A 16,498-nucleotide genomic window follows, 5' to 3' on the forward strand; every position below is an offset into this window, starting at 1 on the left:
ATTATGGTAGGGTTGGCAATAAGTATGTTCTTCTCAGTTGTCCATATCCAGCAAACTATTTTTTAAAATGATGATAAAGCAGATAGAGAGCGATTGTTCAGATCATCACGCCTGTTCAGGCTTTTTGAAAGAGCTACCCAATTAGTCACACTCAATCAGTCTTTCCCCATAGCCCTTCAATATTTTCCCCTTTAAGGTTTTATTCAATTTTCTTTTATAAAAGTTATTATTGAATCTGCTTCCACAATTCTTTAAGGCAGTATGTTCCAAATTGTAACAACTTGGGAAAGAAATTTCCTCATCGCTCCTTTGGTTCTTTTCTCAATTACCTTAAATCTGAGTCTTCTGGTAACTGATCTTATTGACACTAATAACAGTTTCTCCTTACTTAATCCTTTAAACAAGTGTGTAACGTTTGCAACACTCCAGTCCTCTGACACCACTGCTGTACCTGAGGGGGATTGGAAGCTTGTGACCAAATCTTCTGCAATCACCATCCTTATTTCCCTCAGCAGCCTATACATCCCAAATGGATCAGGAGACTTTTATACTTTCAACTCAGAAAACATTTTAAGTACCTCCTCTTTAGCTAATTTTATCCTCTCTAATTTTTCTACTGACTCCTCTTTTGCTGTGACATTGCATCTGTCTTCACTATAGAGAATTTTGCCAAAGTCCTCATTTAGTGCATCAGCCATTCCCTCTGCCTCCACAAGCAAATCTCATTTTTGGTCCCTAATTAGCTTTTGCCCTTCTTTTGATGAACCTTTTATTATTTATAAAGAATTTTGGGATTCCCTTTTATATTACCTGCTTAGCTGTTCTCATAAATGGTATTTGCCACTCTTATTTCCTTCTTCACTTCTCCCATATATATTCTACATTCAGCTTGATTTTCTATATTTTGATGAACGAGACATCTCTGTATCTGTAGTCATCCAGGGAATTCTAGCTTTGGATACACCTCCTTTCCCTCCTGTGGGAACTTGTCTTGTCTGTTCCTGGACAATCTTCTATTTGAAAGCTTCCTGTTGCTCAATCATTGTTTTACCTGCCAGTCTTTGACTACAACCCATCGGGCCAGATCCCATTTCAATTCACTGAGACTAACCTTCCCTAAGTCGAAAATTTACACATTTTACTTTTCCTTGTCCTTTTCCATAACTACACTAAACCTAATGATATTGTGATCACTCTTTCTCAAATGCTCCTTCACTGAAACGTGCTCCACTTGTCCCACTTTGGGCAGAAATTTTGGCTCAAGCGTGAAATGATGTGCATTGATGTCGGCCCAGCATGCTGACGTCAATGCACATTTGCGTGATAGCTCGGTCGGTGGGCACGTGCCAGAGCCAGCAGTGTACCCACCAGCAATTAAAAGGCCTGTTAAGGCCATTAAGTAATCGATGGTACTGGGTGTGTAACCCCAAGATCAAGAGTTCAAATCTCACAATGGCAAACTATGAAACAATGTAATTTCATCTGAAACTGATGGAAACGGGTTTGTACTCGAAAGAGTTACATTTTTCGCTGCCCGTCCAACCTAACAGTTGATGGGTGGGCAAAAAGGCCAAGCGGCCTTTGCATTTTTTTTGGAAACCTCATCCACAGGCGGGATGAAGTTTCCAAAAGCAAATAAAAATAAAATAATTAATCGTTAGGAACATGTCCCTGCTCATGTGGCAGAGTAACGTGAGGGCTCATGTTTCATTACATTTTTATTTTTTAAATTATTTTTTTCATATCTCTTCATCGTCCTGTGCCTCAGGGAGATTATGAAGTGCTCACTCGCACGCGTGCAGTTCATGCTCGGCCGGCTCGCTCTCCTTCCCCCCCCCCCGCAAACCCCCGCACAGTTGTCCGCCAGTGTGAAATCGTGGTCCAGTGCCAGTCGCGGGTGGCGGTCAGCTTTCCGGCCGGCCCCGCTCACCCCTACCAAGCCTGCCCACCATGGGCAAAATCCTGCCCCTTGTTCCCCAGAACTAGATCCAACGCCTGCTTCCTTTGTCATTGGGCTGGAAACACACTGACCAGGACAGTCCTCGAGTACAATTTCAGGAAATCCTCCGCCTCTTTTTCCTTAACACTCTTATTTCCCTATCTATATTGCTAAGCTTCTTACAGCCAGTTGATGAAGGAGGAGACCAGAAACCAATCTTTACTCAGGTTTGGATTTATTCATAAAGTGAAACATTGAGAATGTTTGATGTCTAACTCTACAATCCACCACCAGTGTCAGTAAGTGTCTCTTATATACTCTAAAGAGCACAACAGTTAAACAAATGAACTAATAAACTAATTAACTCATGATCAACCCCTTAAAAAGGAAAGTAATTATCAAATAAGTGTCCCCCACCTATGTACACTTAACAATAATTTATACAATTAACATATATTAGTTTACCTAAACTCTCCCCGCACACCACCACCCCCCCCCACCCCCCCCCCACACTACACTTATGTTCTTGCATCTTTTTGCTATTTTCCTGCAAATTTGCTCCTCTATATCTTTGTCATTATTTGGTGACCTACAGTATACACCCAACTGCTCCATATCTCTTCGATTGCTTTTTAATCCTAACCAATAAATTCTGTCCTCATTCCGGATAAATCGGGACTTATATCGTGTCAAACTTGAGAAGCCAGTGAGGAGAGCATTGAAAATGCTGAGCCTAGATGTAGCATTGAAAACTGCAGTAAGAACAGAGTTAAATTATTGAAAAATGGGGTATTTTAACTGTTAGGATCCTCTGCATTTGAATTCTCATGTGCTACAAAAATGTTTAAAGTAATCACTGAGCTTACCACCTCCCATAGAATTTCTTCCCTCATGTTTTTCCTTTCATTCCACTTCCCTAAATAACAATTGGATGCAATGTCTGATATTCCATTACCATCGCAATCCAATTCCAAATAGTGTCAGAGGACAGCTATCCTTTAATCCCCTTGGACTTGCAACCCTTCAATTCTCATAATTTTCGAGTCCACTTGATGTCTTTGAAGTGTGAAATGTGTGGGGATTATGACAGGCAGTCAGAAGAGTCAAGGGTATGGACGAGGAGAGAGTGGACATGGCGAGAAAAGATAGGAATCAGAATTGGAAGAACTCAGTCCTGTAGGGATGGTGGGCACCAAAGATTCCAGCTGCCATGGGTAGGTGGTTGTCAAAGTCACAATGGTATCTGTAACCACCTCATCCCACTAATGAGATTTCCTCCCACTGACTTGCAAACACCAGCAGGCACCAGAGGGCAACAATAGGGATGGACCCTGGCACAATGTCAGGATTGCAACCTGCCAGCACTGAATCCCTATTTAGACTCCTGTCTTTAAAAAGGTTTCACATGTCTTCAACAAACTGGAGCATAGGCCTTGATTTTGGTGCTCAAGTCTCTGGAGTGGGACTGAAACCCACAATCTTCTGGTTCAGAGAAGAGACTGCTACCAGCTGAGCCACAGTGATCACCCTCTTAAGGAGAGGATGGGAAATGGTTGAAGGCAAATGATTTTTTACAATACTATCTAGGTCATCTTCCTTAAATGGGGGCCAATCGCTATCTTTAAAAAAATGTAATTGAGCATTTTGTCATTGTTGCAGGCTTCTTGCCAACCAGAGCCCTGCTGTTGGGGCTCACATACTCACATAAGTAGAGGTTGTTACCTCCCCTCAGTGGGGGGTGTACTGTTCTCCACTGATACTCCATGTTTAAACAGCAAAAGGAAAAGGAACTCCCAGTGTAAGGAGTGCCTGGCTCTGCCTTTTTGTCATTATTCGTTTTGTATGAGGTGGCAGAGGTTGTGCTCTGTACAAAGCAAATAAGAAGCTCCTGGTGACTTGGCACAATTGGGTCCCTGCTATATTCCAGGGGTAGGGCGGTGGGAAGAATTAACTATCCACTTGAGGAATTCAGCACCACGATTGGTCAACACAGAGATGATTAATGTTTGGAATGGGCAGTCCAGGAAGGCTGGTAACCAGATACTTTAAGGGAGAGCTGGAAATTCATTTACTGAGACAATCAATTGAAAATTGTAGATATGAATAGTCATTTTTTATTGAATTCTGGATAAACCAAAATGTTTATTTTCAGCATTCCTGAGTTTCAGAAGCAGATGCAATGAGGCAGGAGGGTGGGGCGGTGGGGGGATTCAGATAATGTTACAGAGCTGGAAATAGGCAGTCTTAGTAACGGTGTGCATATGTGGTCAGAAGTTCATCTTGGGGTCAAATCGGATTCCAAGGTTCTGAGGAGCCTGGATCAGCCTCAGACAATTGCCAGGGAAAGGGCTGGAGTCATTAGCCAGGGAACAGGGGAGAGCTTGTGGAGGACATGAGGGTAGATAAGACAGACACTGGAGAATAATGCAGGTTCAGGGAGGAAGCTTAACAGAAGTTTGGCGCGGCACGCTAGGGGAAGGTGGGGAAACAACAGAGGCAGCTGAACAGATAGTCTCAATCTCAGGACAAAGATGTCCATGAGTCCCTCCCTCTCTTATTGGAGGTGAGGGTGGAGGACACAGGGAGAGGAGTTTGCAACAGAGGAAGAAGCCAGGAATTATCTTTGTATTCCGGGATGATCTTAGAATAGTGAGCAGTTTTGGGAGATGAGAACAGGACTCTATAGTGCTTTATATGACCCCATTTGGGGGAGATGATGGCATAGTAGTGATGTCACTGGAGGCCCAGAATGTCCTGGGAACACAGGTTCAAATCCCACCACAGCAGCTGGTGGAATCTAAATTCAACAAATAAAATCTGGAATTGAAAGGTATTCCCAGTAATAATGACTACCATAAAAACCCATCTGGTACACTAATGCCCTTTAGGGAAGGAAATCCTGGCCTATATGTGACTCCAGACCCATAGCAACGTGGCTGACTCTTAACTGCCCCCTGAAATGGATTAGCATGCCCTCAGTTAAAGAGCAAGTAGGGATGGGCAACACTTGCTTTGGCAACATGTCTCTCTTTTCAGCAATATTCAAGTTTAGGTTAAAATAAACCTACAGGTGTAATGTTGGAATATTTACCAAAATGCACAGTTGACAATTGAGTCTGTGCGACTAAAATTTTGCCCAACGTGGAAAAGCACTTCTGCTATCGACCATTATCAGAATGTCTCAGTGCTCCAAGTAAATACGTCACTATAGCACAACCTGGTGGCACATTGCAAGAACTGCGCAGAGAGCTCAGACCCACGGGTCAGCATCACGGTCACACAACATTCACAGAGATAAGGGGCACCACTTAAAGTATCATCTACTAAAGACACCAAGATATTAAAATGTTGCAATCGCAAACCACTTTTAATATAAAATATAAGAGAATATGATGTGGTAATTACAGTATGACAAATTACATGGGCAATACCTATTATAAATGTGAGCATGGGCACTTTTTAAAATAAGAGCATAAAGAAATAGGAGCAGGAGTGAGCCATACCACCCCTCGGGCTTGTTCTGCTATTCAATTAGATCAATCTTCTACCTCAACTCCACTTTCCCACCTTACGCCCATATCCCTCGCTTCCCTCAGCGTCCAAAAGGGACTAATTTGTCACTAAAAATCTGATTAGAAATCTGACAGTCGGTAGTCGAGTACAGACTTGAAGTACACACAAACATTAAAGCTCTGAAGCGCTGCAGAGAGTTCTCCTGATCTCTAGCTGTAACTTTGGTTGGGGGGGGGTCACTGGAGCCCCTGGAGAAACAGCGTGGCTTACCCCTCTCACCCACTGGTGCCATTTCTCTCGTGCGTTCGCTGATCTTCCACCAAAGCTGTGGCAGGGGATCAGGAGTGAACCCTGTGAAAATTCAGAGCCAAAGCTTTTGATAAGTGGAACTATAAGCTTTTTTTTTCAAAAATGTCTTTGTTACTCTTCTGAACCCACCTCAATTTGTCTGCAGACAAACCATAATTTTTTTCTCGGTACAGAAGCATCACTGAAGTTTTTAAAGGCTTTGATGTTACACCCAAACTTAAAGTAAACATTCTGGACAAAGTGAGTATTTATTGTAAGACTTGCCTTAATCCAAACACGATCGTAACTGTGTCAAAGTGCAATCAGCTAACTAGCTTCAAACTTTAGTCAACCATAAGGTAATAAAACCAAAGCATTATAGCTGGGTGTGGAGGCAGAATGCTGTCATACCAGATTGTATATACCATGTGTTTGTACTGCTGGACAAAGCTTCAGTGACACATACAAAGTTTATTCCAGAACCTCAACCCAGCCATAAGCAAGCAATAAAAGTTCACTCCTCAGCTACAATTGTACAGCTACTGTTCTTCAGCAAGCTGTCGAACATGCCAACTCTTGGATGTATCAGATCATCTACAGGATTCTGTCTTCCATCAAGTTAGAGTTTACAGTGTAGCTGTAATTTCACAAAATCCAACCTCCCAGTGTACGATGTCAGTGACGAGGAACTGATATCAGAGAGCTTGGATGTTCATTCCACGTGATATTGTGTCAATTAAAAGTAATGGAGTTAGAATCACAAATTCTCAATGTATGAGGAGCACAGTTTTGTAAAATCACACCTACAACTGCAGCCTTACACAGCCCCAAAGCAGGTCTCCAGACAATACATGTTTATCTCTCCTAAAAATGTGGGGAGAATTTCCTCAGGGATTCTCCTGATTCCTGATTGGAACTTCAGCAGAAAGTCTGAAGGAATGGCAGAGAATTGAGAAACCCCCATGAAAGTCCCACCCTGTGAAATGACAATAGTTTCTAGAATTAAACGTCAATTTGAATCGGTGAGATGATTTACAATGGATTCTGTGAATTTATATTATAAAATTTGATGCAAATGTATGGGTCTGTTCATCCTTAATTAGCCATAGTCCATGAGGGACTATGTAGGTTTCTCTCTATGTTAGAGGGGGACAAGTGGTTAGAGCTCAAGGGGCATCACTTCACATCTAGTGTGGCTGACCAGGAATCTCTCCTGCTCTTCCAACCTACCATGGATCTTTTGGAAGGATTAGCAGATGAGCCAACAAGTCTTGAATAGGATTTGAACTCAGAGCTTTTGGCTAAGAGGCAGGGACACTAACCACTGCGCCACAAGAATATTTAAGGGCACAAAATACCAAATATAACAGGAAATGGAGGGATTCCCTTCAAAGCACCTCCTGGATCCACAGAATTGGTTTTAGGACCAGTTTTAATGTGGCTAACTGACCTTTACTGACCTCTGGTCTAGGCCTCTGAAGACCAAGCCACATGGACAGGCCGTGCAAGGCACATACACTACCATTATGAACATTAAAAATTGCAATAGTGGCCCTAACCATCTTTTAGGAACCCCAATTTGCATGTTGAAGAGTGAATCAGACAGGCACCCCCACTGCCAATGGGAAGATAATTATAAAACTGGCAGTGGCCAGACAATCTGTTTTTAAAATGGCTGCACATTTTTAAAGCAAGTAAATCATTCACCCGAACACTAATTCTTGGTATTAAATTTTATACAATTATCCAAATTTATGAAATTGTAAATCAGTATTTGTTCAGTGCCGGTACCTCTTTTGCTGTTTTGTTACAATCATGTCTTCCTGAGAGAAAGTTTCTCTTCTCTCTTCTCCCTGCTCTCAGAGCAGGAGCTCCTGTTGCTAAGGTAACCCCATCTCTGATGAGATCATCCCTCAGCTGCCCAAACTCACCAGATTCTGTTAGTCATCTCAGCATAGTCACATTCTTTTTTTAAGTCATTCATGCAATAAGGGCGTCACTAGCTGGGTCAGCATTTATTGTCCATTCCTAATTACCCTTGAGAAGGTGGTGGTGAGCTGCCTTCTTGAACCTCTGCTGTCCATGTGGCGTAGGTACACCCACAATGCTGTTAAGAAGGGAGTTCCAGGACTTTGACCCAGCGACAGTGAAGGAACGGTGATATATTTCAAAGTCAGGATGGTGAGTGGCTTGGAGGGGAACTTCCAGGTGGTGAAGTTCCCATCTATGTGCTGCCCTTGTCCTTCTGGATGGTAGTGGCCGTAGGTTTAGAAGGTGCGGTCAAAGGAGCCTGGGTGAATTCCTGCATACTGATCAACATCTTCCTTCTCTTCCAGTGTTCTAGTGTTAAACACATAGCGTTCATAAATAACATTAGCAGAGGGTTCAAGGTGGGTCCTCAATGCTACCAGAATTACACACATGTTGTTTTTCTGCTCCTTGGTGAGGTTGAGGGCACAATGCAGCTAGCAGAGCTCCCCCACTTCGCTGATAACAGAGTTGCTACTCTTATTTGTTCTTTTTTTTTTAACGCTGTGCAATCTCATAACTCTTGCATTGAGACTGGAGGGATTTCCAGTTCCCTCTCAAATCTTCTTTCATCTCCAAAGGATTAGATAATGGAAAATTCAACTCATACTGACTCACCCAGCTGTCAATTGTCCTGTGCAAAGTTGCAAACTGAAGTTTGAATTAATCTCTGCTGTTTTTCACATCTGCTGGCTCTCTACCTGCTATCAAAATCCACTCAATTCCAGCTGAACACTTCTCACACCAAGTTCCACGTGGTGTGTAAAATGACCACATCCCTAAAACCTTCATTTACATATCATGACATCGGGGTGGTCACATGAGTATGGAAGCCCCGGTGTGAAAAGGTATTTATCCAAACACAGGGCAAGCTGACACACATCCAGAGGTAGCAGCAGTTACCTGCTGGGAAACAGACATGGCTTCATGTCTTCATATCTGCACCCCTCCTCCACACCCATAGAGAGGATGGTGGTCGCCATACTTAGAGCAGCCATTGAAGCTGTAGCTGATGGCAGGGTAGAGATCATAAAAGATTTTCCTGCCTAATCCACCTTCTCATATCCCAATTCCCCACCTCACAATCCCCACTGATTTACAAACTGCAGGTAGTGCCCACTCTGTTCTGGATACCTGCCCCCCCCCCCCCCCCCCCCACTGTCTCTCCACCTTCCCCCACAATCATACTCTTGTGCCTTTTTCCTTTCTGATACCATAGGAACTGCCACCTGGTCAGGCAGTAGTGTGGTAATGGGGAGCTCAAGAGAATCAGGTCTCTGATGCCCAATCCTGGACAAAGCTGAAGTTCTCAGGCAGATGTTGGTGTGTGCCTGTGGGAGAGTTGAATAAATCTGATTTGCAGAGGTGGCCTGTGCCTGAGTGAGCGGAAGATGAAATGTTGCAGGTCCACCCTTGACCTTTCCTTTAAGTTTCGCAGGGTGCCGTGAGATAGGTTGCAGGGAGCTGTGAATGTCACTCTTGCCTTACCTAATGAAACAATTCACTCCTGATTGTGTCAGAGAGATGCAAAGGAAATCACCATTCAGCTTACTCTGACAAATGCCATAACGATTCTTTTTGTGTGTGTTTTTTTTTAATACATTTCATTTTATTTCTACATTCTAGGCTAATGTCAATTAAATGATTTGCTCATCAATCTGTGTAATGTGGTGGTGGGGCTGGCTGAGTTTAGATAGAATGACAACGTCAGGGCTATTGATTTCATTGGGACAAGCTTTGGAGTGTGGTCTGTTTGCCTTCTCTCTGGTGGTGCAGCTGATGTGAAAATAAGCTTCATGTGAAATGATGCTATGAACATTTATTCCTGGTCAAATGTGCAACATTAAAATATAACCTTCTGCCTTAAAGCCGCAAGCCAACTCCTTGAACGACCAATTGTACTTTTGCACCAGCCCGCAATAGTTCTCAGATGTCGAGATTGAACATTGAGATGGTCAGTCTGACTGGCTTCCTATTTCTTTGCGATCTCGGGCACAGCAGGTGAAATTATCACTGGGAGACTACCACAAGGCATGGAGGTTTAAATATCTATCTAATTGGGAAGGAAAATTTGATAATTATCCACTAATTTAAAGATTACCAATATACATAATGTGCCCTGTTTATTTTGATAATACTGGTACAGTTAAGTTTATGAAGATGCGCAAGTTTATTAAAGACAATAGTTATTTGTTTGCCATCTTTTCAATATTTAAGCAACCATTAAAAATCCTGATTAATATTACCACAGCCTTTTGCTTCAAACATGGATTTGTAAGTAAATCTTCTGAACTGTAGGAATTTGTAACCACGCAGATGAAAAACATGGTTAAATAAGTGTTGTGCAGATCGATTAATCCTCTCCAATGTGTACATCCGGAACTTAACATACCAGCATGCATCAAATCTCTGCCCTCGTTATGAATTATTTGGAAATAATAAAGTCGTAAAAAAAAATTAAAGTGCGTTGTTTCACATCTAATATTGCTGGAATTTTTGGCACCGGACCTGGGAAATTTTCCAGCACTATCACTGAATAAGGCCAATATTTTAGTGGTGCTTCTAGGTCACACATTTCTATTTTTGTCGAGATAACTGATGGGGTTTCTGTGCATTTATTCCAAAGTCTCTTCATAGTTGGATTCTTGGTATTGTTATCTGCACATGAAATATTGAGGGAATCTTTCTTCAAGGTGAACCATTTGAAGACCTTATGTACTCAGGTTGATGGATCATCTTTCATAGAATCATAGAACACAGAAGGAGGCCAATCAGCCCATCGTACCTGTGCCATCTCATCAGTTTAATTGTATAATTAATTCTTATACAGAAAAGGCGCTTGTGTTATAGGGGGTTCAGCAGAATTTTTGTAACATGAGAGAGGGTAGCCTGAGAAGCAAAAAGATTGAGAATTATTGCTTTTAGAGGGGAATATGGAGGGAGGACCTGGAAGTGGTGATCCACTGGACATGTGTGTACTTCAGCCAGGTCAGGGGGAAAGAATAGCATGGAACTCCCCAGGAGTTCTGCTGCGGAGGACTGATTTGGGCTAGTGTACAGGAAAAGGCTGATGGGCATTGATAGGGCTGCCTGAAAACCTGCCGTTGTTGTCAAGGAGCATAGAGAAGTCTGCCTCCTACTTGGCACAGGGCTTATTGCAGAGCTTGGAGCCCCTCCTTTCCAGTGTGTTGGCCAACTCCACCATTGCAAACCCAACCATGATGCAGCACCTGGACCAATGTCTCAGCTTCCATTGCAGCGCCAGCAGAAGACACCCAACACCTGAGTGCTGCAATGAAAGCTCAGACGGAGATCATGCAGTCTGACCTGGTTGCTGTAGGCAGGCTCAGTCTGCTGCCATCATGGCTGCAGATAGCAGTACTCAAAAGGGTTTGCAGGAGCTCACATCTGTCCAGAAATCTGTGCTCCAGCAGACTACGTGGAATGTTGAGGCACCTACCTGGGGGAGACAGGCTGTCAGCTTCCATGCCCCTTTCTCTGCCACTCTGTCAGTGCCCTTGTAGTTGCTTGTCAGCCAGTCAGCTGAGACTGCTGCCACCCAAGCCAAGATGTTGCAGTCTGAAAACTGGCCTCCTAGGCCCAGAGCTACTCGAGGTCGTTATCCAAGGGCATCTGCATTCTTCCCCCGCTGGAAGACAGCTGTCTTCCACCAACCATGCTGCAGCCACTGTGATAGCACTGTGTAGGAACACTCAAAGGCACTAGCAATACAGGCACAGTACGTAATGGTGGTTCGTCACATATTGTATGGCATATCAGATGTTTTGTTGGGTAAAGTTGGAATGGGATATTTGCATTGTGGTGTCATTTATTTCAGCTTTGTGGCCAAGGCAACACCATATTGGTATGCAACAGGACACTAGGGTGTGGGACAGGTGTATCATGGGGATCTGGTGTTGTATTAAACCAGAGGTGAACAAGGCACTCACAGGCAGTCCAGCCAGAATGGGGATGTGCCAGCTACCTTCTCCCTCCTCATCCTCCTCCTCTACCTGAGGTGCTTTCTGAATCTCTGGTAGCCAGGCCTGTGGCCAGTGCTAACCAGGTTGTGGAGCTACACCCGACCACCACAGATTGGGGGAACTGCTCCAGCGAGTACTGGACAGCTCCTCCAGAGTGATTGTGCCAGTGGTACCATCGCTTCAGTACCCCAGTGGTCTACTCAATTCCATTGCTTATGATAGAATGGCTCTCATTCTACACATGCTGGCTATGTGTGGTTGGGTTGTGGATGTGGAGTGGAATCAGGAGTCAGGTGTAGAGCTGTTCATCCAACAGTCTGGTTTAATGATTCATTTATGGTACAGAAGGAGGCCATTCAGCCCATTGTGTTTTTGCTGGATCTTTGTGGAGCAACCCAATCAGTCCCATTCCCTCACTCTAACCCATTGCCCTGTAAATTTATTTCGCTTAGGTGCTGATTCCATTTCCTTTTGAAATCATTGATCATTTCCTCTTCCATCATCATAGGTAGTGACTTTCAGGTCATATATACTCACTGCGTAAAAATGTTCTTCCTCAAGTCCCTCACCATAACTCTTGTCCAAAACTTTAAATCTGTGTCCCTTAGTCTTTGTACATCAGCTAATGTGAACAATTTTTCCTTTACCTTATCCAAACCTGCTATAATCTTGTCCATCTCTATCAAATCACCCCTCAATCTTCTTTGCTTCAAGGTGAGCAATTCTAGCTTATACCTTGGAACTAAAATCCCCAATCCCTGGAACCATTCTGGTAAATCTCCTCTGCAACCTCTCAAGGACCTCACTCACACCCTCCCTAAAGTATGGTGACCGGAACGACGCAATACCCTAGTTGTGGCCTAACCAGGAGCTGTAAAAGGTTCAGCATCACTCTCCTGCTTTTGTTCTCAATACCTCTATTTATGAAGCCCAACATCCCATATGCTTTTCTCACCACTCTCTTGCTGTCCTGCCACCTTCAAAGGTCTATGCACATGAACCTGAGCCTACACTCTTTAGAACTGTGCCACTAAGTCTATATTACCTCTCCCTATCCTTTCTGCCAAAAATGCATCACCTCACACTTCTCCGTATTAAATTCCATCTACTAAGCAAGTCTGGCAGCATCTGCTGGAAATGCTCAGCCTGCTGAGTATTTTCACCATTTTGTGTTTTTCTTATTTTAATTTAATTTAATTTAATTTCTTGCCTCAGATACTCCCTGACTCGCAGAGTGTCAGGATTCCAGAATCTGTAGCTCGCTGTTTCTAGAAAAGCAGAGCTGGGTAGAGTTACCACACAAAAGGCCACAAATAATATTCTCACTTATACGCACCCAGGAAAATGCAGGAAATGTGAAATAAAAAGATAGCCCACGCTGGAAGGAGGTCAGCATCGGCCGTAAAATTCACGCGTGACTGCATTCTGTCGAAATGAACGTGTGTTTGGGTTGTAGATGCTGATTGGAAACTCTCGAGGATAGTGACTCAATCTGTGCCGCCAACCTAATGCTTGTTATTAATAAATCCAGATTACTGTTTATTGCTATACAGAAAAAAGTCAACATTCATTTGAAACTTAAGACTCAAAAGCAGAGAGTTTAGGGCCTAATCCCGCCACTGTGAGGATTTAACTAGGAGTGGCCCACACTAAGCCGCAACCTGACAGCTTTCTGTCGAGCATGGTGAAGGCGGCAGGGCTGGTGGGGTGGGGGGTGGGGGAGGGGGTGGATCCCTCCTTAATGGGCCTCCTGGAGTCCCAACATGGTGTAACACTGCCAGCTTCCCCTCACCCCCCCCAGGTTGTTCAGCTCCAGTCCCCACACTCCTAACCCCTAGCGGCGCCCTGCCCCCCTGCACACACTTATTATCTCCAGGGATCCAACAAGATCCCTGCTGAAAGTCCCAGCGTAATACTGACAATGCTCCCTTCTGACGGTGCTGCCAGTACTGGAGAGCCTCTGATTGGCCAGCAGCTCTCTTAAGGCGGGGTTTCCTCCTCCAGGGTGGAAATCCCGCCTCCAGCCTATTAATGGCCAACTGGGGACCCTGGAACCTCATTAAATCCAGCCCACAGAGTTAGTATGAATCCAATTTTGTTAATTTATTGATGGTTTTCGTTAATATTTCATGCAGCTACAGATTAAAGAAAATAGATAGATGGGTATTATCCAAGTCAAAGCAGCCTGCTCAATTGGCACCTCACTGACCACTTTAAGCATTCACCTCCACCTCTGGCACACATTGGTAGCAATGTGACCACCTTCTCAAGGGGCAATTAGGGATGGGCAATAAATGCTGGCCCAGCCAGCGACACTCACCTGCCATGAAAGAAAAAAAAATCTATCCTTAAAAATTCTGAAACAACAATCTGTTTCTGATTAAAGGTCTATCGACATAACACATTAACTCAGTTGCTCTCTCCATGGATGCAGTGACCTGGAGTATTTCCAGAAGGTTCTGATAATATTTCAGATTTTCAGCATTTCGCTTTTGACTCACTCAACCATCCTTTGCATTAGTTTTAATCGACGCTGTTTTAAAATAAAAACGCTTCTTGTGATTCAGACGATTTATCAAGGAAAATACATTAATTTAATGTATCTTTAATCACAAATAAGATTATTCTTTTGAATTTACTGATGAAGTATTTCCACATTTTGCTTTCATGCAGCATTACTCAATTCATTGGCATGTTCAGGGGGATGTGTATCTACCAAAGAACAGAATGTTACTTGATTTGTTGTGCCTGATGAAAAAGAGGAAGGGATGATCAGCAGTGAACATCTCCTCCATCACCATACAAAACTGAATCATTACTGCTGTAGCAGCTGCTGCTTCTGTCCCTTCCTCATTCACCTCCACGAAAGACTTGTGTGCGACTTTGGACACGGATAGGTCACGAGCTCCAGACATTCCAGAGAGATCAGCCCTCGAAACTTCAAAAAGATCCTGCATGCCTAAACTGGACAGGGGCGAGCTGAGCTCATACTCATCTTCCAGTTTAAATTTGGGCAGACGAACATGAACATCCATCGTATGCATTTGGTTCGGATGTGTCCATTCTTGCAGCTTTTCGAATGTAAGTGCCTTCTCCAGCTGATGGACCAAAATACAGGGATATCAGTTAGAGACCAAAGTAAGAAAAGCTCAGGTAAAAAGATCAGGCCCACAGTGATCTGTTGGACTGGTTTTGATCGCAAGGAAACAGAGGAGCAAATTCAGGTTTCTCCCCAACAAATTGGCCTGGATTTTTTAAAAAAGGTTTTTTCACCTCTCTCAGGGGATCACCTGATTTCTGGGTGAGGTGCAGAGCGTATCTTGTGTGACACACAGGGCAGAAATTCTCGCTCGGCTGGTTGGCGCACGCCTGACTCGCTCGAGCATGAAATGACGCGCGTGGACATCGGCCGAGCGTGCCAACGTCAACGTGCAGTTGCGCGATAGTTCGGTCGGCGGGTGTGCGCATCAGCCAACAATTAAAGAGGCCTGTTAAAGGCCATTAAATAATCAATTAAAGTAAATTTTCCGCTGCCCATCCAACCGAACGGTTGGCAGGGGGCAGGTGAAAACTTTTTGCAAACTTCATCCACGGGCGGGATGAGGTTTCCGAAAGCAAAAAAAAAATAACATAAAAAATTTAATTTTTCATTAATAACAGGTCCCTGGTCATGTGACAGAGCCGCAAGAGGGTCATGTTTTATTACATTCTTATTTACTTTTTTTTTAAATTACCTCTTCATATCCTTGAGGCAGCTCCGTGCCTCAGGGAGATTATGCAGCGCTCACTCGTGCGCATACGCGAAGTTTGTCCTCGGCCCGCTTGCCCTCACCCATCCCCGCACACCCCCAAACCCCGCCCCCCCCACCCCAACCCCCCCACCCCCACCCCCCACCCCCAAACCTTCCCACACGGGCAGCGTGAAATCGCTGATCGCGGGCAGTGGTCAGCTTTCCGCCCGCCAAGGGTAAAACTCTGCCCATCAGGTGTGTGGGACAGGCTGGGTGGACCAGAGGATCTCTTGCTGCCTGTCATTGTTCGTGCCTTTGCATAATATTAAACCATAATTGGTGTTGGGGGGAACACAAGTGACCACAACATGTGGCCTTTCTTTACCTTCCCTCAGAAATGCTGAAAGGTTTTACCCCATCTTGTGCTGAGTGTTTCCCTTGTCATTATTTTGGCCTTCTCTCCCGAAGGTATTGACCTTGTGCTGGGGAGTGGTGGTCACCCATTGGCTACATAGCCAGCATTCACATGTTAGCCTGGACTTCGAGTGTAGATAAGCTGACTGGAAATCCAGACCTGTGATTTGAGGAGGGTGTTACAGATGGCAATCACAGGTAGAATTCCTGCCTGATTTTCCTCTCCCAGCCCAGAGTTGACTTCTCAGTACACAGACAGGCATTTTAGAGTGACTACTGTGTTAGATGGTAAGGGTGCGATGGGAATTCTAGTGCCCTTGCTGAACATCGGCTGTAATTAGCTGTTGCAGCATAGGGCAGGAGTTTTACCTCGTCGGGCGAGCTCGGCAGTCGGGATTGGGACCGGACGCGAAACTGACCACCGCTCACAATCGGGCCCTGACTGCAATTTCACTTGGGCCGGCCAATAAATGGCCAGCCAGCGTGAATCGCGTGCTGCGACGCTGAGCACCACCAGGGTGGGGGGGCGAGCTTGCGCGTGAGCATGCCTCAGGGAGCTAAAGAATCTTAAAAGCATTAAAAAATTTAAAAACGTTAAAAAC

General features: G+C 44.2%; 1 protein-coding gene across 4 annotated transcripts in view; it reads right to left on the bottom strand.

Annotated features, from left to right (window-relative positions):
- Positions 1 to 14,322: 14,322 nt before the first annotated feature.
- The window catches only part of LOC121275904 (leukocyte elastase inhibitor-like), a 41,231-nt gene continuing 39,055 nt past the window's right edge, over positions 14,323 to 16,498 (bottom strand). For all 4 annotated transcript variants that reach the window (XM_041183716.1, XM_041183714.1, XM_041183718.1 and 1 more), the window contains one exon: positions 14,323 to 14,849. In XM_041183716.1, coding sequence (XP_041039650.1) covers positions 14,448 to 14,849 — 402 coding nt within the window. In that variant the 3' untranslated portion in view covers positions 14,323 to 14,447. The remainder of the gene's footprint in view (positions 14,850 to 16,498) is intronic.

Source organism: Carcharodon carcharias, chromosome 3, assembly GCF_017639515.1.
Source record: "Carcharodon carcharias isolate sCarCar2 chromosome 3, sCarCar2.pri, whole genome shotgun sequence".
NCBI lineage: Eukaryota > Metazoa > Chordata > Chondrichthyes > Lamniformes > Lamnidae > Carcharodon > Carcharodon carcharias.